Source organism: Micromesistius poutassou (assembly GCF_964030765.1).
Source record: "Micromesistius poutassou genome assembly, chromosome: 10".
NCBI classification, from domain to species: domain Eukaryota; kingdom Metazoa; phylum Chordata; class Actinopteri; order Gadiformes; family Gadidae; genus Micromesistius; species Micromesistius poutassou.
This window is the reverse complement of record NC_140280.1, coordinates 16,944,330-16,967,260: the sequence shown is the minus strand read 5'-3', so window position 1 is coordinate 16,967,260 and position 22,931 is coordinate 16,944,330. Positions and strand designations below refer to the sequence as shown.

Sequence of the window (22,931 nt, the reverse complement as noted above, 5' to 3'; positions counted from 1 at the left end):
ATTAATAATGTTATCAGTTCAAGAAGCTATAACTTTATTGTTTGTAGCATTCACTGAATCTTATTTCATATTTTTGAGATTTACAAAGTATATCCTCATTCTTGATACAAAAGGGAGACAATACAAACATTTCATTAGATGAATTTACATGTACTGAACTTTCCAGTAATCATGCAAATGTGACAATGAAATATGTCTCTGCTATGATGCAGAAGGCTGCCAAAGTTTCAGAAGTATGGAACTCAATGGACTCTCCATTGTATTTGGCATACTTTATCACTGACATGCAACAAGCTCTTTCGCGAATGAAGCACCATACAAGGTGTGGGTGTAAACATGCCGTCTAGATGCGAGGGATAAGCGCTAGGAATTATTTGGTAAGGTAATAAGTTGTACTCATCAAAAATAGCAATTAAAGTACACAAGAAAATAACACTTGATCATCAACTATTTCAGAATGAAGAATCCATCAGAGATGGGCCTCTACGTCCCCTCTCTGGTGTCAGTCAGGGCCAGGCCAGTGACAGTGGTGCTAGGCTGATAGGAGTGATGCTATTACATGTGTTGCCTACAGATATGCCATGCATCTGGTCCCAAAGATGTTTTGCTTTGGGCACAGCGCGCTCCTAATGACCTCCAGTTGTGCCCTCTTAGATAGTATGGTGTCATGGTGCCCCTGCCCAGGACCCCTCATTTGATTCCGAGCCACACCCTCATACCAAAGCCTGACTATGTCATCATGTGTGATGTCAAAGTAAGGCCCAGGTTTCATAGGAAACCCTAAATGCTGCGCTTAGAAACCTGAATTAATGATTGTCCTGCTAATGCACATTAGCATTTCACCCATGTAGCATTTCACTCATGGCGCGCCAGGCAATGCGGAGAGTGCACTTCAGCTGCATGTTGAACGACTTCACTCTGCAGGACAGTTAATATAACCCATACGTCTCAAGTACCGCCAATGCATCCATTAGGGGGCCATACATTATAGAATACAGGTTGCTAAGGAGATTGTTCCTAGCAACAATCTCCTTGCATTGTAACAATTCACAATTCTTTTTTTTTCTTGTGCACCAGAGCAGCTTTACTGCATGGAAAGACGGTCATCCAACATACTGATCAATGAACTTGTCGATACGTCCACAAATGCAGGGCTTAAAGTTTGGCCGCTACCTTGGAGAATTCTCCCTGTTTTCCATAATCAGGGACTGCATATGACAATGTGCTTTGGTTATCTTTTTAGCCTTGATTATGTTTTTCTTGTTACATCTTGCTACAAGGCCATCTTGTTACATCTTTTTACAAGGCCATTTTATTGCTGGCATTTAAATCATCAATCAAAGTGTCATGGTACTAAGATGCTGTTTTACTCGAACACGTGGGTACATCGTCTATCAGCTATGACGCTAAAGGTGTTTGTGGTGACTGTTGGGTAAAATCGGACTGCTCTCATTGGATAAGACTTCTGAATGTTGCCAATGTTCACACACAACAGCACAGACTAGTCATGTAGTGCCAATGTGTAATCACACACAACAGCACAGACTAGTCATGTAGTGCCAATGTGTAATCACACACAACAGCACAGACTAGTCATGTAGTGCCAATGTGTAATCACACACAACAGCACAGACTAGTCATGTAGTGCCAATGGGGTGGGACAGGATCAACTGCTTTTAACAGAGTGTTGAGCTCTGTTTGTGTGGGTGGGTGTGTGAGTGAGTGTGTCACGTGTACATGCGTTTGTGTGTCTATGTCTGCATGTGAGTGTGTGTGTGTGTCACATGTACATGTTTTTGTGTGTCTTTATGTGTGTGTGTGTGTGCTTGCGCCGTGGACTCACCCGGCCTTCGCCACTTTGTTCTTGCTCACGTCAATGGTGGTGATGGAATGCTTCGCCCCGGACTGCACCTCCCAGTCCACCTTCCACTGGGCGTTCTTTGACTTCGTCTGGAGCAGGTTTACCCCCTTCTTCGCCTTGACCCTTCAGAAACATAATGTATAGGGGGAAAGGGAAAGGGGAAGGGGAAGGGGAAGGAGAGGAGAAAAAAAAAGACAGGACAAGCCAATTATATTAGGATGTGTGATTTATGTGCAGGGTCAGAGGTGGGCTCCTCGCGTCACATTTCGGCAGAAGCAATTTGGGAGATGAATCAATGGCAGAGATGAATGTCCACCGACATGTGGCAGCATGATATATACACAGATAGGAACTACCGTCTTCACTGCTGCAGACCTCAGCCTAAACTCGCCAGTATAGTGCCGCATCTCTTCAGGCGTGTACACTGACAAAGACTGGATCCTACAGTTAAGCAGTAGTAAAACAACGTTTGGTGAGGCACACTGTCGTTGGTGGGTGTTCCAACAACGATTTCAAGGGATTTCCTCCGGTCCACTCTGAAGGTCGGCACCTCCGTGAAACCAGGATGAGGCAGCTGGACACTATTGCAGCTGGTAGGCATTTGGAAAGTGCTACTCGAGCCCACATCAGTAGGGGCAATACAGAGGCCTTTGGGATGAGCGATGGTCTCCCTGCTCCTATAACCCCTTTATAGCACCCCTGTCGCCCCATTATACGCCAATCGCTCAGGCTTATTACAGCGGCTGCTAAAATGGCGCATAGTTTGAACTCTGGCCGTTTCATCTTTGCCAAGGGGTGGGTGGGGTGGTGTTGCTGGGGCGGCGCGGGTGGCGGGGAAGTGTTAGATGGGGTTTATAAAAAAATGTTAATGTTGCAAAACACTATTAAAGAGCATTATTTAAGTGGCTTTGAGTAGTTTTTCGCAGAGGTGAAACATGACACTTAAAGTTAATAGTGAGTCCCTCTGAGAAAAACATTGATCAGGCCAGGTAACATTACAAAAGGCAGAAAAATACAGCACAGACCGTTATGTTGCATGTTTGATGTGTCAAGGAGCAGTTTTATGTGATGCGTGTGAAGTATAAGGCATGCAAATACACATTTTGAGACTATGCAATGTTTGTATTAAATCAATAAACACACATCTAGTGGTCATTGACTCAATTGGTCCATAAAGGGATACATTGGTTACATTGGGTTACATTGTTCCGTCATACAAGTGTGCAGCCAGTGAACAGGTGAACTCTGTGGAACTCTGAAGCCCAGTGGAAGTGGGCTCCAGGAGAGATAGTTAAGGTGACATTTCAAGTGGCGTGAGCATAAGTGGATGATTTCCTGGTCTCGAGCAGATAACACATTATGTGTAATTACACTGATGTGAGCACAATCACTGCTCAGCTTTAACATCAACATAAATCCATTATTCCAGTAATGGCATTATTTTTTTTCCCCCTCTATTTCTGTATTTTTTAACATCTGTTGATTGTAAATATAGTAAAGTATTGTAAATATCTCTTCTCTATGGTTGACAATATTTGATTACACAACACTACAGATATGACTCCCACAAATCAAATGATACCATTATATTTAGAGAGTATGATTGTTGAAGGATTTTCAAGCTTTTAGATGACAAGGTCATCTAAAAGACAACTCACACATGTGATTTAGAGCAGTGGATCCCAACTATTGACTTTAGGTGTTCCACGAAAATGTCATCAACACCATTTGAGGCTGTGCAAAGGGTGCCAGCGTGTTTATTTAGCAAACAGATGGCAATCATGTAATGCACTAATATTTAGAACATATTTATTTTTTATATATTTAATTTCTCCTATTATTGTCTATTTCAACAATAAAATCGCCCGTACCAACAAGGTCCTTGTACCATCAAGGTGCGTGTACCACAGGTTGAAAAACCCTGGTCTACGGTCATAAAGACCAATTCCCCCAATAGGAACACATAGCAGACGCCATTAATTCATGTTTGTGTGGTTTGACTGATCAGAGGGACGACGTGTGAATACTCCTCAAACTTAATTTCATCCTAAATTCTCAGATTCGAGGCCCTGAGCGTAAGCTATTGCACACTTAAGTGAGACAACCAGGCAGAATGGATTGCTTCCTGGCTCCCCGTGTGTTTGTCACTATCTGTTCACAAACAATCCATGGTTGTTGGGCTGCACCACATTACACAGCCAGTGTCCCACATTATATGAGAAAAACAAAGTGGAGATACCCTCATTTATTTCTCGCTGTGAGTAAAATCCAGCATGTTTTATTCAGCGGATATCAGTTTCCATCTTTGATAAACGACGGAAATGATGACCAGAAATGGTAAAAAAGCCCAAGCTGCAAAAATTCATATGCAAAGTTGGTTCGGCATTCCACGACAACCATAAAGAACAACAATGTCAAGTTGTCATGCATCCTGGGAACCAAACGTCTGACACCTGCCAGACGGCGTGTCTGGGTGGAAATGCCGGCCGAGGGATTGTGTTGAATTGATAATTCCCCCGCGTTCCAACGGCAGCATACAAAAACCAGCCAGGGTTTTACAAGTAATGATCCAGCGCGTTTGTCATAAAGTTGAAAGATGTGATAAGTTTATTCATATTTAGAGTTATTTACACACGATAGTGTCGCCGGGTCGTTTGACAAAGTGTGACATGCTGATTAGTATGGAGGTGTGTGTGTGTCCATTGTTTATTAGACACATTTGTCAGACTGGGCCCCAGGATTTGCCATTTTATTTATATATTAAGCGTCAAATAAGCAGATTTGTATTTGACTCTTGGGTCTGTAGACCTGCATGGACTTGATTGTGCACCGCAGTGCAGTCCATAGAGCAGTGATTTGACTGCATAACAATATCATCGAAGAGTTCATATGCGTGTGGGGTTTCTTTACAGCGAAAGTCGGGTTAATGGGAAAATGGCAAAACAAATGGCTGCCCTCCTACTTGGTGTACATTTGATAATGTGTACGGCGGGGCTACACCCAGAGATCTGGCTGGCAATGGCATTGATGTCTCCGAAGAGACAAGCCATTAATCCATTGGACACGTAGACGCAATGGATAGTATTGATCTGAGGCTCATTTTCATGAAATAGGATATGGAAATGAATTATTAATATACTAGAGACCTGTCTGCTTGCGGCCGTTTATCAATAGATGAGATGAGAGAGGGCTCACTTGTACAATTATGAGGCAGGGACTGGGCACCTGATTCACAAACATTGTTATTGTTAATAAAAAAAACACCACAGATGCATAGATTTAACATTTATTCAAATTACAGTCCTATCCCAAGGATTCGTAATCATTTAGGTGATCAGTATCGATGTGGCATTGGCCTCAGACCAGGCCAAAGCTCTCGGGGCACTAACAGTATCTTCTTTCTTACGGGAATAAATTAATGCTCCCATTTTGCTTCTCTGCTTCCACAACATGACGTCAGTTTGTTTTTTTCAAGCTCGCCAAAAAGCTCTTTGAGAAAGATGAAACGTCTTCATTGAGAGCACTCTCCTCTGAATAGCTGGTTCTCTCAAGGTCCTTATTTACATTCAACTCAAACTTCTGGCTTTAAAAGCTGTGATTTTCCATCATTCACCTCTTTGTTGTAGCTTTTATTGTGTTTGCCAATGCTAGCCTACACAGCCACACATCCAGCCATAATGCACTTGGACGTGGTTAGTCAGACACCTTGAATTTTAACAGCAGCAAGAGCAATGGCATGTCGGTGATAAAAAAATATGTACCTTTTCGCCCCTTCCGTGTCATTCAACCTATTCACACAGCTGGTTGCGTGATGCCACAGAATACATGACACAGATTTGTAAAAGATTTGCTCATCTGTTGCTTTAGATCTGAGCTGGATTACCTTCGAGCAGCTCGGTTTGACTCGGGCTAAACGCTGAGCTGCAGTAGCGGAAATTGATTGCCACGCCACTACACTCGGAATACATTTTGAACGCATGCACACTCCCCCATCAACATTTACATTGCATGAGCGGCTATGCACTACGTTCACTTGGACATTGTGAATGCACGTTCACCGTTGGAAGGCGACACTGATAAGAAACGCTTAACATTTATATTCATTACTCCGCCGTAGCCAGCACGTGGGGAAACTCCGGTCGGCATTTTGATACCAATCTTTGAAGAGGGAACACGTATCATATGGCACCACTGTATCTGAATCAGTTGCCCCATCTCTCAGAATCCGCTTAATTTTTCTCTGTGCAAATAAAAAGAGGATGAAGCAATGCCCACCGGGAGCCTCAGCACGGACGGCCCTTCCCCGTGGCCCTGTGCTGCTGCTGATTAATGAAAGAGCATAGCAAATGAAAAGAGCCAGCTCACAGTAGGGGCCCCTGGTTCTCTGGGATTATTTGGGCTCCTGCTCTGACTCTCACAGAGTCAGAGCAGGAGAGTGGCGACGGGTAAACTGGGCCCCGGGCTGCTTGAACCAAGCCGGCGCCATTACCTTCCCGCACCGCCGATGGCTTAATTTGGTCAGCCATGGCGAAACCCATTAGGCCACCCATGGCTGGAGCCTGCCTGACTGCCCCATCAGGGACAAGCCAAGATCTTCACACTTCTGGCTCCATTACTGGGCAAAAAATACTTCTGATGAAGACGGCCATGTTATAACACAAGGCCCCCGACTCGCCCTAAATCAACACTTAAACACACACACTAAACAGGCCCCGTTTTTATTTGGTTGCGCTGTGTCTTTGAGAATTAATCAACGCCGTTTAACCCCCCTGAAGTGTTTGTTCCCTTGTGTGGCATGTTCACTGAGGTGGCGTGTTGCACTGCACAGCAGTCCTGTCTCATCTTATCTAAAACAAGATGCTAAGAGCCACCTCCGAGACTCGCAGGGTGCCGCGCAGCGCCCTGCATCAGACTCTCAAGCAGCGGACCGTTCTTTGCCTGTGGATCAAAAGTAGCAATCTCAGCACTCATCCCGCAGCACTCTGATATCTACCGCTATCTACCGCTATGGATGTTTTTTTTTTACCAACAACCGGCCTGTAGAGTCGCAGATGAAGATGGTGGCACAAGAAGGGCTGGGAAACTCCCCCAGACATGTTTTGTGTGAACGCAGGCTCGGAAAGAAGAAGTGAAACGCCTTGAGACAGGGGACAATCGGGGACATTAGGGAGCGAGGGAGACGTTCTGTGAACGGTGCAGGAACAGAACAGGACTAGTATTCCCAGAATATTCAGAATCACTCAAAAATGCACTGTATTATTGATGAATGGGTGCATCACATTTATTAGACTAGTGGGATCCAGGCATCAGATAGGATAATATTATAACACACTCTGAACCATGAAAGATAGCACCTCAGGACACAGTTTGACTGGTTTCTCGTGCTGTTTGGTGCCGAAGTAACTATGTGTAGTTGCTTCAGATAAGAATTTAAACAGTTCCTGTTTGTTTGGCTACACAAAAAGTATATTTGATACTAATAGGCTAAGCAGACATGTGGAATGCATCTCTTCTGCGTTCCGGTAATAAAACAGAACATATGCCGCCATCCTGTTTTCAAATGTTGACTTAGCATCCGTTTAACATGTTTGGAATAAGAAGACAGACCATATTAAAAGAGGGTTGCTGTGTAAACTCGACTGTCTGTGTCCTTATACAGTGAATTCATAAATGCAGCTGTGTTTGGTATAAAAGGATAAACAAAGCATAAATGACTTTTTTTTCCTTTTGCCAGAGCCACATACTGTAATGAGAAATCAAGAAGCCATGGAAACTGAACAGGCGAAGGAATTTGAAAAACAATTTATTTGTATGATGAAAGACTAGCGCAGGTAGAAAAATGCATTGCAAAAAACGCTGCAGGTGTCTATAAGCGTGGATTATAGTGGTGGAATTGAACTGCCACTCGTATGGCGGGCCCCGTCGACCTTCCCAGAGGAAGAGGCCCCAGGGGGTGCTGGTGTAAGTCGCTTTGGATAAAAGCACTAGCTAAATAAATGTAATGTAATGTAATGTGTCAAGGGGGGCCTGTTGCCACCACACAAGACAAAGAGCACTGTCACATGACTTATCCGCCCGTTCCCTGAGAATGCCAATATTCACGGACACCTCGTGGCTCAACCCTATGAGTGCACTACATAGGTAATACCCCCGTCGGCGGCCGTGGTTTGAGTCTGACCTTGGGTCCTATGCTTGTCTTTCCCTCTCTCAAACCAATTCCCCCTTTTTTCTTCTCTGTTCTGTTCTGAAAAGGCACAAAAGCCAAACAAAATGCTGCTGTTCAGCTTTTATAGTGAGATATCAGAGATTGTCAGTACGCTGACCTCAGTATGATAATGTCCTATTTATCCTTTCATTAACTATGAAAGGATGGTGACCTCTCATCGCAGCAGACAATCAGTGAACTTTCACTTATATGGCAACTTAATCATCTTCAACCCCCTAACTGATTAATCACACTGTAATCCAAAAATTTAACACAACCCAAATTGGCCCACATATTGAGGTTGAGAGAAAATGCTAATTTTACAACTCTGTGAAGATTTATTTCTGTCAGGAAACAGAGCATCGAACAAACTAACCGTATTTTGTCATGGGGAGAAAAAAAAAGTATGAATCTTAAAATCAAGATTCTGCCTCTGGGTCATAAACATGCTTCAACAGATGGTGGCTAGTTAAAAAGAAAGTGTGTTCATAAGCTCAAACCACCACCAAGGGTTGGTGGAAGTCAGCCTCACACCCATGTCCCTGCCAGATCCTTCTTTGTCGCTCCAATCGATTTGCTTTCCCTCGGTTCCTTAAAGGCTGAGTACAAACACAGCCCGCTCTTACGGCATGTTCCAACGGCACAACGGCTGTAATCCCTGTGGGATTCCTCATCAAAAAATTCCTCAGCACGGGGGTCTCGTGTCAACAGTAACTCCGGAACAGATTGGAACCCACGCTCTCGCGCTCTCTCTCCCCGCCCCCCCCCCCCCCCCTCCAGTTTGGTCTGGCATCGCAGAGCTGTGGATTGAGATGTCAAAAAATAAACATTTGATCATGGACGGTGGAGGGAAAGCAGCTCCGCGGAGCGCTGCCGGGGCCAAACACTCCCGAACACAGCCATGGTGTTCCCTCTAGCTATGTGCCAATGACGGCAGAGGAGGAAGCAACAAACAGGCAAGTAAAATGTCAGCAGTACCGTGCCGTCTCCCAGGCATTTGCCTCACTCCCTTTTGCATTGCAGAAAAAAATATCAGCCGCTCCCCGACTGCTAAATCTGGAAAGAACACCCCCCCCCTCCCAACCCTCTATCCCCCCCCCCCCCCCCCACCAACCACTACTCATCTGAAGGCAAGAGCTCCATTAAGCCTTTAAGGGGGCACTTAACATGCAACCCCTTCCCACACTGCAGACCCCCCCCCCCCCCTCCCCCAAAGAAAATATGCCATTTTGTGACGATATGTATAATTCAAAAGTTCGCATTTCTGTCCTCGTCCTTGGTTAGGTTCGCTCTTGTGTGAATGACATGTGATTCGATCACATACTCGGAGGCTCTTGATGTTGCCTCGCCGTGGCCTGTGCGGAGATGTGTAGGGACTATTTCTTTTTTATCTTTTAAACCAACCTCTATACACCCTTGAACCGTCAGCAGGAAATCCCTGTCAAAGCAGGAGAAAGACACACATTGAAAGTGAAAGAAAGGCTCTCTGACCATTGTGGAAAAAAGACTTTGCTTTAATTAAAAGAGGTAACATATTCAAGAAGAAATGTGATAACAGCTTTGGTAGCTCAACAGCCAACTGCAGGTTTCAGTATTACTCATCGGCTGGATAAATATCTCATCTCATGAACCCAGTTATTTGAAATGCAAAGGCCAATTATAGAAAAATTCCAGCTACTTGGAAATGTGACTGATATGTTATTTGAAAAAAAGTGCTATCTTTAAAGTATGAGCATAAAATCAAACAAATCAATAAAAAAAAAAATAAGTATAACTATTGCCATATGACTTGCATTTCAGTTTTCACTATTCAATATTATAGTGTAATAATGTTATAATATTGTATTGCAACTTTACAGTTGAGGGATGAAACAACTTGTATGAAAAATGATACTTACACATAAAGACACCAAAAAAAAACTACAATCCAATATTATAGTATTACAACGCTGTAATACAAGCCATTAGCTCGTAGACAGTTGGTTAAACTTGAGACAACAAAGCACTTCTTTCTTCAAAATCCATATTGTGCTCTGACAATCAATACAGAATTTTCAAGATCTGTATTCTTAACTGTAGTGATATTTCATCACGCCCATATTTCCAACATAGAAAGCTGTCCCACACACCCGTACAAACACACTCAAAATCTCATAGAAACAGTGCCATCCAATATTAAGTACAACTGGACAGATCATTGGTTTGCCTGGATGCCTTTCTCCCGTGCGCACACTCTGAGAGGTGGAGGAGTATAGCAGCAAATGCAGAATTGCATTTTAATCTGCTGATCTACTGTGTGTTGTTTGTTTACTTATAGGATGCCCTCCACAATCATGTTCACCATCTGGCGCAGGCTAGCCACCAATGTTCACTTGGCAGAGGGTTCAAGTGTCGAGCCACATAACGGAATATATACAAAATTGTTTTGCTTGTTATCACGGATGGACAAAGGGCCACTTCTGAGCAGTTATCGGAGCAGCTGGGACTCCGTGACGGAAAGGCACACCAGATGACACGACGGTCAGGATGGTGGGTGATTTTGTCATCTCACACTAACGTCAAAACCGGGCCGCGATGGACTGTATTCCAGGGCCATGTAGTCTCGGGCATGCAATGAAAAACAAGGTGAGTTCACAGGAGGTGAATTTGGAGGAGAACAAAGAAAGGGATGGAAAGTCATTTCCTATTGTCTTTTTTTGATATTTTGAATCAATCTTTTCACATTTCTTACTACTACAGAGCAACTACAGAGCAAATAGCACTGTGTTTAAGACATCTTTGTTCACGCCATCAAAATAATCCAAAAGAACAGAAACAAAGGACATTTCTCTAGGTATGCTTTAGTAAACAGCATATACAAAGAGTTGACATGGAACAGACTGTTGCTCTGCTGCTCTCAGAAACAGGACTGCCCGGCAGGACTTTGGAAAAGATCTAGACCGCGTAATTATAGAGGAGGAACAGGAATGAGCTTAGACTTGCTCATCGTTCTTTTCAACTCTGTCTGAGACGTTTTAAAAGCACAATCATGTCCCTGCCCTCTTTTCCCCGATCTGCACTTTTTCTGTATTACCAAAATGAAGGGAGAAAAAAGGTGCGATGTGGATGGTAAGGGCCAGCGTCTGCACTTTGTTTTGAATTCCAATTCCGAGCAGATAAATATTTCCTTGGATTATTCCGACAGCGGTAAAGAAAGGCCCAATAAAAATCGGCCGAAAAAACAAACAATCTGCGATAGAAATCAGCAGCTCATCTCAACCCCGGTCACCGCAAAACTTTAGGGGCGGCCGTGACTAGAATAACTACGGAAAACAAACGCAGATTTCCGTGCCATGTGTTTACCGCATGGCCTTCTGGAGAGGTGACACCGTACCTGGACCTAGACAGCCAGATGTGCATGCCTCCGTAAAAAGCGTCGCTGACACCACACACGTCAGACCGCATCACCTTAAATGCTGATGTTCCGTGGACTCGAGATGGGCACGAGGCGGCTGCTGCTGCCTTGTGACTGAACGCAGACCTCCGCGTGACATACTGCTGCCTTCGCATTGAGTCTGGTTGATACTAAGTGAGGCCCCCGAGCAGTGGGTCTGAATTCAGTATTCACAAACGTAAAGGGAGTAATCCAGGGCAGCATGCTTTAACTTTGGGCTGCCTTTTGTTGTTGCCGTCTGTTGCGGCTTTTCAAAGTCTGTCAAAAGGCCGGCCAGTCATCCACTAGCCCTGATGAGACATCGCTTCACACTCGCGTGTCAAGATGTCTCGTCCGGACCACAGCGTACTGCGGGAGAAACGGGGGGAAATCCCTTGGGAAACATTAATACGCCAGAACGATGTGCACTGCAGTAAAAGCTGCCAGCAACAACTTGGATCAGTCTTGTAAAGGACAAGTTGCATTCCACTCAAATGCCGTTTCTTTTGGGGTGGACTCCTTTAGGAGAAACGATGGTTTGGAAAAAAGTAAAAGTGCTCTCAGCTCATTTAAACTTTGGAGGCACTACACAAGTCAACCCAGTGAACATTTATACCGTCCCATAAAAAAACATCCTTGTGACGTTCAAAAAATAATTGTATTATATTTTATTAGCGCCATAAAGGCAAATCCGTTTTGCTGCTTGTGGTTATGCTGATGGAGTCGGCCCGGCATAACAGCTTAAGGTGCAAAGCGCTCTCTGCCATTTGGTTAACACGGCAGAAATGAACACATGTTTAAGAGAAATGTGAATACATAACCTCCCCACACACACTATCTCCTTCTCTCTCTCCTGCTTGAACACACTGTCTCTCTCTCATACACACACACACACACACACACACACACATACACACACACACACACACACACACACAAAGCTGGAGGAGGACACGTTGTGGTACCGAGGCAACAGCATTGGCTAGAAAGCAGACCTTCTGGACCACAATTATTCTAAGTAGTTTCCTCCCCATGAGCAGAAGACCCTGCGGTGAGCCAGAACCTTTCCGCGCAGGCAATCGGGGAAATAGCCACTGTCCAATTTATTCGATAAGACGAGTGGAACTCAGCCCTGCCAAACGATGAAGTATAGAAAATAAACTAGGGTGGGGGAGGGGGGGGAGAGAGAGAGAGAGAGAGAGAGAGAGAGAGAGAGAGAGAGAGAGAGAGAGAGAGAGAGACACACAGACAGACAAACAGACACAGACAGACAGTGAGAGACAGAGGGACAGAGTTTTGGGTATCCAAAAAAAAACAAAAAAAAACGCATCCTCCTGACATTGTCATAGTACTGCCCATGCTAAGGTATTTTTTACCCCAACCACTTAAATAAAATAATAAATGCACAGGAGGCAGGGGAAGGGAATGAGGAGTGGGCGGCTTGCATAGAGAACATGCTTCAACCCAGACACAGTGTCCTCACCGGGGAGGGCCACTGTATAACTGCAATTCAGAGATTACCATCGGCTGCAAAATCGGCCAATCGGGACGAGGGCTTAGCGGTGATTACGACATGGAGATGCTGTGCAGCCTCACTCTCCCTTCATGTTCACTACTATATTTCATAGATTTCACCATTAGGGTCAGCTCTTTTGATGTTTCCACCCACCCCCGCCCGAGGAACTTTCAAGTCCCCATGGGGTGACATGAAGGAAGAGGCTTTCTCTCCATCTCAAGATGCACACACTCACAAACGTCGGCCCTCTCCAGAGGATGTGCTCGCACGCACACACACACACACACACACACACACACACACACACACATATATATCCTTATATGCATGATGCATGCAGATATGCACGCCCATACACACATGAGATTGTCAAAGATATCGACACTGAGATTTAACATTCCATGAGAGAGAGAGAGTTTGCTTGACTCCATGGGAAAGAGCCACTCTAGATGAAAACCAAGTCATAATGTACAACGACTGGGCGTGCATATTATGTATGAAACAGTTTTTCAACTGTGCTGAAAGAGCTGATCCGGCTTTTCACCAGCCTCTGTTGAAAATGGTCAGGGTAAAGTGAAATGAAAGAGCCGCTAGCAATGGAGAACATCAAAGTGTAATTCAGTGGCTCATTCTTAAGCAATGATATAATGTAGCAAGTGATACTGTGGGGAAAGGAAATGGCAACCGAAAAATACCAAGGCTGCATTGTATGCAAGTGTAAATTAAAAATCTTAAAGTGATAGTTGAAGACAAGGCATTGGGTCACATAAACAAGGACCCTATGAAACCCTCAGCCAGATGTGTTTTAGTGACCTTGGTGAACTAGAGGTTCATATGTGTAAAGTCTCAGAGGGCAGAAGAAACAATAGAGAGCTCTACCCGGTGGCTCACCGGGTAGAGCGAGTACCATATAGGCTCAGTCCTGATCTCAGCGACCCGGGTTCGATTCCTGCCCGTGGTCCTTTGCTACATGTCCTCCCCTCTATCTCCCATACTTTCCTCTCTATCTCACTCCATAATAAAGCATAAAATTGCAAAAATAAATCGTAAAAAAAATAAAGAATTGTGAAACATAATATTATATATATAATAATGTGTATATATATATATACGCCTGGAGACAGAATATATCACACATTTACGTACAGTTATTTATTTCCTTAAGGATGATTATATGTGTCAGGGATTCAATGTCTTGCAGAAACAGGTTGCGTGGAAGAAAAATAAATGGAACCTTGACTTTACCTGGGGTAAAAAAATCGACATCAACAACGTTTATCTACCAGATGGATATTCTAATCTCTGAAACACATTCAATCCACATTAAAGCTTAAGGGTATCAACCATCACTGCACAGATGGTTGATTTGAAAAATCTACACAAAGAGAGGTGCCCTGACATCGCACTGGCAGCCGTGTTCTGAATGATGTCAATTATCCAGCTACAAATGGCGGCAACTCTCAGGAGAAGACGCTTGCGCGATCTGACATAACATTGGCCCCACAAATCTCCTCTTTCAAGTGCAAATCTACCTTTATTTCCCAGAGGCGCCTCCCTTTACACATACTATATGTGACACTGTAACATAGCGCGAGGGCGAGCAAGAGAGGAAGGAAGAAATCATCCAAGCGCAAGTAGCCGACCACCTTGTAGAGGATTCAAGGAGAGGCTGTCCTTAAGATTTTGTCAAGCGCTCTGGCTTTGAGCCTCCAGTCTGGGTATGTGTTCAGGCAGCGCCGTCTGCTCATCCAACACGGCCCGTGTCATTTCAGACTACAACCAGCGGTGGAGCGACTAACGAAAAGAGTACCTTTTTTTCGCCGGTGTTTGCTACCTTGCATGAAAGGAATATGGCGATATTGCAGTCTGAGGAAAATAAATTACTCAAAACATATATGCCACAGTTCAATTATTTGTAATGTTAAGTATATCTCCATGAATGCCATTATGAAATAATAAAAAGTATTGTGGTAGGCATCTTCACTGTGGGTGTTTTCACATAGATGTCCCGGATTCACTTTCTCCCTGACATATCTATTCCAAAATGAGCATTACTACTAGCCTATGAGCACTGCATGAGGTTGGCAACCACAATCATACCTGAGACCTCTTGTGAATGACGTTTTATTGTTTGTAGCATGTGGATAACCTGTTTATTTAATTCATGATTGTTGCTGTTCTCGTTGGATTTCATTTGCAATTATTTTTAGCCATTCTGACTTCCGATAGTTGAAGGTGGTATTGGGACTAAATAAACTTTTTGAGGTGTGTTTATGCATTTGTATTCAGAAAATGTGTAAATACTGAGGCTGCCTCGAGGGCATAAGCAAACCATATTAGCCTAGCTAGGTACATTTTACCGAGTGCGACACGGCCTCAATATTGTTCCGGCAATCAATAGAGTGATTGTATTTAAGAGCTCCCCATCAAAAAGGGTATTACTCGCTCTCGTACCTAGAGGCCTCCCATCAAATTGTACTGTTGAAAACCAAATGTTGTCACTGAAAAACCTCTTTTGGCAGCGATGCCGCCAGCAGCTGTGCGTTGGGAGTGACTAACCCGCACGGCCCCCCTTATAAGCAGAAGGTAGCGCCCTGAAGCGTACCCTGTTGTGGGTCACATGTGCACTCATCATAGTGCAGGTAGGGCTAACACTTGTAAGAATGAGTCAAACATAGATGTTAGCTCTCCCACTCACCTCTCTCCCATGTTTAAACGCCGCACAATTATCCCCACAGTTATTCTCCGTTATTATGCAGGTCCGTCATGTTAGTCGTGTGTTGTCTTTACACAGCAAAAAGCACTCAGACAAACCCATTACTCCGGAGTGTACAGCCATTCACCTAACCTTTCAGCCAGGAAGCAGAGAATATGATCCCATACCAAATCATTCCTAGACGATAAGTGCCATGTTGAGAAAGTCTGAAGATAAATCCAACATCTCAGTCATCCCACTTACGCTTAAATGTCAACCCCCCACCCCCCCACCCCCCCCCCCCCCCAAAAAAAACAAAAAAAACAGGAATATGCGCATACAAATGACAGTCTCATGAAACGAGGAAGGGAAAACATGTGTTTCTTTCATTTGTCCGGGGTCAATTATGCGATTGATGAACTGCCACTGCAGGTAGCCTGTGATTTCAGCCAAAGTATGGTGTAGAAGCTGCCCTAACACCGCCCTGCACACCAGCCGCCCACTAATAAGGGACTTACGCGGGGTGCAAGCACATAATGCACTGTGTACCTTCTGGTGGTTGTAGCGGTTGCTCCACAGCACTGTTTACAGGAGACTGGGGGAAAAATGCTCCTCGTTACTTTTCCAATATAATAGCATGAACACAAATCAATGCCCAACATAGGGAAATATACAGGGTTAAAAATCCTTCTACATACATACAAAAACTATTGGCATTATATTCTATATATCAATAGATCCTTTCCAATATACATGTGTCATATACATATAAATGTACACAGATATATATATATACATTTATCAATTTATGTACGTTATGTATGAGAAATGGAGAAACAAGCATCACTATATGCTAAGTACTACCGCAGACGAGCCATTCAGTCGGACGAACAAAGCGTTGCCTTTGGCCTTCAACCGAACACAAAAGAGTGCTTTCATTTCTCTGCAGCCAAGACATCTCTTATCTCGCTCTGTTCTCTCATGTTGTTCACATGCCGTCTTTCTTTTCCTCTTAATCATCCTTTTTCACTATGTCTCTGCCTCTCTGCCTCCCTCCCTCTCGACTAACTTAGAGCAGACAAAGCAGTGGACTCCCCGGCTTTACGAGTCTCTCCGAGTAGCTCCGGGTAGTGGCACCACTTAGAGACCCACAGTGTACACCAGAGTACATGGCACGCTATGCTCCTTCGTGCGTCTCACGCAGGCCACCGAGAAATGGCCATCGGTACCGTGCCTGTATATCGACGAAGGCCGTAACCTTAATGGGATTTTCATACAGCCGCGGTAAAATAAAAAGCCTTCTACTCCTCTGAAAGACAGCAAATGGAGCAGACGGCGACGCATGCACTCTCACCCACCGAGACGCCAGTCACCTTAACTGCACTAGTACGGAATCTTAGGCCGGCCAAAATGGACGACACCTGAGGATCCCCGGGGATGCTGTCTGGGGAAGAGGGGCCCTGTCTTGAAAACTCAAAGACAAACAAACATGTATAATATCTACATTGCTACTAGTTGTATGTATATATATATATTGTGTATGAACCTTTTTTTATTCTCTTACTATATCAATTCAGTAATATGAGTAATCAATTACTGTCCTGCACCGAACTCCCTGGCTACTATAGTTCATGCAATCATATCTATTTATTGCGTGAGTAGACATTGTTCAGTAGTTTCTGTAATTCCTCATCTGGTATCAATAAAGCACTATGTCATTTTATATTGTCTTTTTTTCTAAATACTCTCCTGGGTGAAAAATTGGGGTGTTTATATCGAAAGGATTTGTCCTAGAGTAAAGATAACCAGGCTTTGTTCCTTGTTTTTTAGTTGGCGCACTGATTGTATTCCGTCTATTTATAAATTGGTTGAACCGTGAGCTTCTTTCCGCTCCTTTCAAATCTGTTATTATGGGTCTCACAGTGAGTCAGGGACATCGTCACACCAAGCTGCTCGGGATTTGTCTCGCTATGAATAGACAATAGGAACGGTAGAGTGTACGGTGACATAACTCGAAGTGATCCCAAAGTTCACTCACAAAATCTTGAAAAGTTTATCTCCTGAAAAAGAAACCCAGCCATTTCAACCTCCCTTAAACACACTTTGGTTTCCTAAACTAAAGATATGTTATATTAGCATTTCTCAAGGTTAAAAAATCAAAAACCAGCCCATATTGGTTTCTTCCACACCCACATGATGATTAGAGAGAGAATACGAGTTTATCTTAATTAAGTAAAACAACAGCTTTTCTAGGGGAGTGCTGCTGCGCCAATGATGTACCGTCAGACCTGTCTACTGCTAGAATACATTATTTCAGCATCAGAAACAAAACATCAGAGACCCAAGAGGAGTAAATAAAGTAAGACTCTGGCTAAATATGATAATGATACCTCACAAAACTGTCAAACAGGTGCCCATATGTATTCATTAAGTGGAAAGGATCTGTTTAATCTTTATCCTCTAGTCAGAAAGCCCAACACATGAATACTGAACGACTTTAGCTCTAAAGCTACGTGTTTAACTAACACACCAGTACGCATAAAGGACATCTGCTGGGGCCGGCGTAAATGTGAGCGACGTTCGGCCAGTCTCCGAAAAATCCAACTCGACGACGAACGGTAATGACCTCGTTACGTAACACGCGTTAAACGCAAACCACAAGCCGAGGAACAAGGGAAGGGAAGAAAGAAGAAAAAAAAAACAGCGTAAAAGAGAGTCTACCACAAACCGCAGCCAGGAGATCATTAAGATGCTGCATTAACCCCCCCCCCCCCCCCCCCCCCCCCACTTTAATATACATACTGCCGACTCCACTCCTCATCTCGCTCCTCCCCACTTAATTCCACCACTCCACTCACTCCTCTTCCTCCCCTCCTCGGCATTCTAATTGCTGCTGTTTTTCTCCCCGCCCAAAATAATCCAACCCACCGCACCGCCGGTTAAAGGAGTTGATGAGGAGTCCCCCTCCCCAGCCACCTCCAAGGCTTCCAGCCGAGTAAGCGCTCTCTTGATTGCTCTGTGTGTGTGTGTGTGTGTGTGTGTGTGTGTGTGTGTGTGTGTGTGTGTGTGTGTGTGTGTGTGCGTGCGTGCGTGTGCGCGTGTGCATGCGCGCTTGTGTTGACGGACACTGCTCAAGAGTAATCCATCTGCAATAATTTTGTCTAGTGGCTTGGCAACAGTGGAAGTTTCGCTCACATATCAATGCTGCCATTTTAAAATAGTATGCAAGTGCCGCATATTCAAGGCTCAAATGATACCGCACAGAATAAAAATGACGAAATAAAACATGGTTGTTTCTAACAAACTTCTCAACATTCCTTTGTTATGATGTGTTTCATGATTTTATATAAAAAACAATATTATTTTTCCTTCCCACCCAAGTTTAAAACCACATCGAAACTGAATTATCTTCCTCTGGACTTGGTTTGTGAACGGTTAATTTAACAACCAAATAGTCATTTTCCTCAGCCAAATGTGTACATAGTAAACTGGGTCAATCTTGCCGCTTGCTTTCATCGCCGATACAGGAGGACTCCTTTCATCTCCAATACAAGAACATTCTGGTCCCTGCTCTCTCCAGAGAGACAATACAGGAGGTGGGCCCCGGGAAGGAAAAAATAACATCTCATAATCTTCAGAGAATCAAACACAGGAGCCTTTTCTCTTTGTGATTATAGGTGAAGGAAGCTACTGAAACATTAAGCCCACCTGTCAAGATTACTTCTTATATCATAGCCTATGATGAGTTTCCAAACTATAGCACAGGCATTATCCATTCATTCTCACAGTTTGGGATTTTAATTTGATGATTGTTATTAAGATTAAAGACTCCTGTGAGCTCATATATGTGCGGGGCCTCATGCCAGTGTGATAAACAAGGATATGGCAGTGCGTGTTTAGCCAAGTCCAGTGGTGCTTGGCCTTCCATTCATGCGTTTGCTACTAAACCCGTTTACTACTAAATACTTAAAGCTCAGAACTGAATATTTTACTACTCAGACCTGCCAGTTAACCTGCTAACACACATATGGTCTCAAAGCATAAGCATCCAATGAGGCCAAACCTCCCGCGGCACACAAAATAATCATGAATATGCCGCCTTTATTTTTATTGCAGCGTGACAGTTTAACCCCTCATTGTCGGCTAAAATCGCCCTCCACTTCAGCCACTTCCCCGCGTGTGTGTCTTATAGGGTCTTAGTGTGAAGTAATCCGTTCTGGACTTCTCCTTTTGAAGCACCATTGGAGAACTGAGGAGGCAGTAGCGGTAATTAGCACTGTATCTGCCGAGGACAATGGCTAATGTCCATTAAGTAGGAGAGCAAATATTTTGGCCTGGCCAATACAGATATAACCTTGGCCCTATGTGAATGTGTATGTAGGAGAGGACTGTAACAGTATGCTTTGCCCAGACTGGCTCAGTCCATTCAAGGTCATTAGTGTTTACTCACTAAACAACATTGAAGTTGTTTTGTTTGAGTGGCGGTGCAGGAATCTCGGTGCGTTGGGGTGGGGGGGTGAAAACAGCCGAAGAAAGCTCTCAAATCTGTCTCGGGTTAGGAACGAGGGAGGAAGGGACAGATGGACGGAGGGGAGGGGAAAGAGAAGATGTGAGCTGATGAGTTGAAGGAATGTGGACAGGGAAATAAGTGTATTTGAGAGAGAGCGAGAGAGCGAGAGCGATAGACAGAGAGAGAGAGAGAGAGAGAGAGAGAGAGAGAGCGAGAGAGAGAGAGAGAGAGAGAGAGAGAGAGAGATGGCAGACAGATATGGTTGATAGTGGGACAGGGAGCGATGAGCAGCAGCCAGCCATATATCACTGAAACATTTTAGTTTTGTCTGCCGTTTGCCAGCAAAGTGGTATAATCCATTTAAAATGATAAGTATGTGTGTATGTGTGTGTGTGTGTGTGTGTGTGTGTGTCTGCGTGTCTGTGTGTATGTGTGACTGCTGACAGAGAGAGAGAGAGATAAGGGAGGTAAAAGTGATTCATTTATCAAAGTCCCATCTAGGGTTTTATAATGCTGCAGGGCTTGGTATTAGTATTCAAGTAAGAGCTTATCATCAGCTTTGATTCAATAATAATAATCAAAACATTGAAATCAAAATGGCATTCAGAGCACATTAATTAATACATAACATAAATCAGAATGTTAGCAAGGGGCAAACATACAAGCACTGGGATTTTAACTTTAAGAATTTCAATCTTGCCACAGTGATAAAATGCATGTATCCTCAATAGCAAGCTGGATGGTGAAAGATGTTATGATGAGATATGATAGGCCTTACTATTAATCCTGCTAGGGCAGACAGATTAATCTCTTATTCTAAGATCTATAATTATCATGAGTGCATATGTTCTTAGCGTGGGTGGCCGGGAGTGAACTGGGAATGGAACCCCTAACCTACCGTTAACCCCACTCTCTACCAAGACATCACCACGCTCACACAACGTCGCTGTGCTTCAATACACATACAGCTTGGTTACACCCCTCTTTCAGTTTCACAAGTGGGATTTGTTTGTTTGTTGTGTTGTCTGAGACTATAGGTATTATCACCGGTCGTATGTATAAGAGGAACTCTCTTATCGCACTGCTATTATTTTGAAAAAGCCCTTTATAAACAAAGCACAGTTTCCCCTGGCTAGAAGTCACCGTGGAAGGGTGTCTATCACACACACTCACATCCCTGTGGCGGTTCACCAAGTTTGCTGGAAGTAGCTGTAATTGTGACTGACCCCGATGATGGAAGCGATTGCTGCTCATTAAAGTGTAAAATACCAGCCAGTGGAGGAGATAATAAATCTAAGAGAGGAATATGAAACTGAGACAGCAAAAAATAGAAAATTTGCCAAGGCCACCATGGCAATGAAAGTGGGGTGGGGAGGTGCCAGACCAGAATTCTAAGAGATGCTACGGCCCCAACATCAGACAGGTACATGTGTGTCTATATACGCACAGCTGTGCACAAAGCGTTATGTTGTTATGCATGCATAGGCCTGAGCCCGGAAATAACTTCAATACTTGCCCTGTAAAAAATAATGGCTTGAAAGAGTGTTGAGCTGGCTTAACCTTTTGGCATTTCAGTCTCATGTCCACAAACATTTTCAAATAACCATTTCCATCATGGCGCTGTTAATTGGCACAGTATCTTCCAGTACCTGCTCGTGTGCATAGTTGGCTGTTATTCATGCAATTTAAATATGCCATAATTAGACATCAGCAACAGTGAAATTAGATGATATGGCCGTTATTTTCCCTCTTTCTTTGAAAGCTGAAGCATTAAGAATCAGAGCAGCTAATGGAACTAACTCAATCTGTTTCAATCACACACACACACACACACACACACACACACACACACACACACTCTCTGAAATACGCACATAGTGTATGAATATTGTGCTTATTTAATGACAGACACCTTCAATGTTTGGTTGAATAGAACCGGTAGTTAATCAATCCATTAAGCCCTTGAGCCCTTAAAGCCCGGTCCAAGGCTGATTTGCCCTGTGTTTTTCTCTGTGCAAAACACAAAAACATAGGAATGGATGGGGTGGTCTCAGAAAAAGCTTAAGTGCGTAAGTGCTGCAAACTTTCTGGCGCTTTTATTCAGCGGTAGGAGTTGTGCTCCTGGTCTAGCCTCAAAATACTGGCTGACATTTTGCTTGTATATAGAGAGCGTTTTGGCTGGAAGAACTGGGACCGGTTGTCCATTAAGCTCGATTTAGTCATGCAAATCGGTCACTACCATCATTTTATTAGTTCATCTCTGGTGCTTGAAATGTGCCCCGACCTCCGGGCCTAGACCGGAGAGAGAGAGAAGAAGTGGTACAATTCAAATTACCTTTGCAATATTGATCAAAATGATCCAATTTAAAGCCTTTTCAGGGAACAATTGGCCTCCAAATGTTTGACTCGGGAACATCAAACAAAGAGAGGCAGCTAAGTAGGGCAGGCAGATGAGAGCCATCCGCTGTGTTTCAGAAGTTAAGAAGGCAGCGGATGGCCTCTCATGTCCCGATACAGATTGATATGACAAAATGAGCCAGTACGAGACGCCGCTTAAGCTGTCACACGCACACTGCCATTTGTAAAAATATTTTGGCTGATGATGTTAAATTTCATCTGTTCAGTGGATTAGACGTGCCAAGTCGAACATCGGTGCTCTGGGGTAAAGTCCTCGCCATTGTGGCTGAGAACTCCATGCGTTTGTACTGGACTGGGGGAATTTTGAGTGGCGC

The 22,931-nt window shown here is 43.9% G+C and overlaps 1 protein-coding gene across 1 annotated transcript in view; it reads right to left on the bottom strand.

Annotated features, from left to right (window-relative positions):
- The window catches only part of tmem132e (transmembrane protein 132E), an 88,936-nt gene that overhangs the window by 48,808 nt on the left and 17,197 nt on the right, over positions 1 to 22,931 (bottom strand). Inside the window, exon 3 of the mRNA XM_084474803.1 lies at positions 1,844 to 1,984. Within this exon, the coding sequence (XP_084330929.1) occupies positions 1,844 to 1,984 (141 nt within the window). The remainder of the gene's footprint in view (positions 1 to 1,843; positions 1,985 to 22,931) is intronic.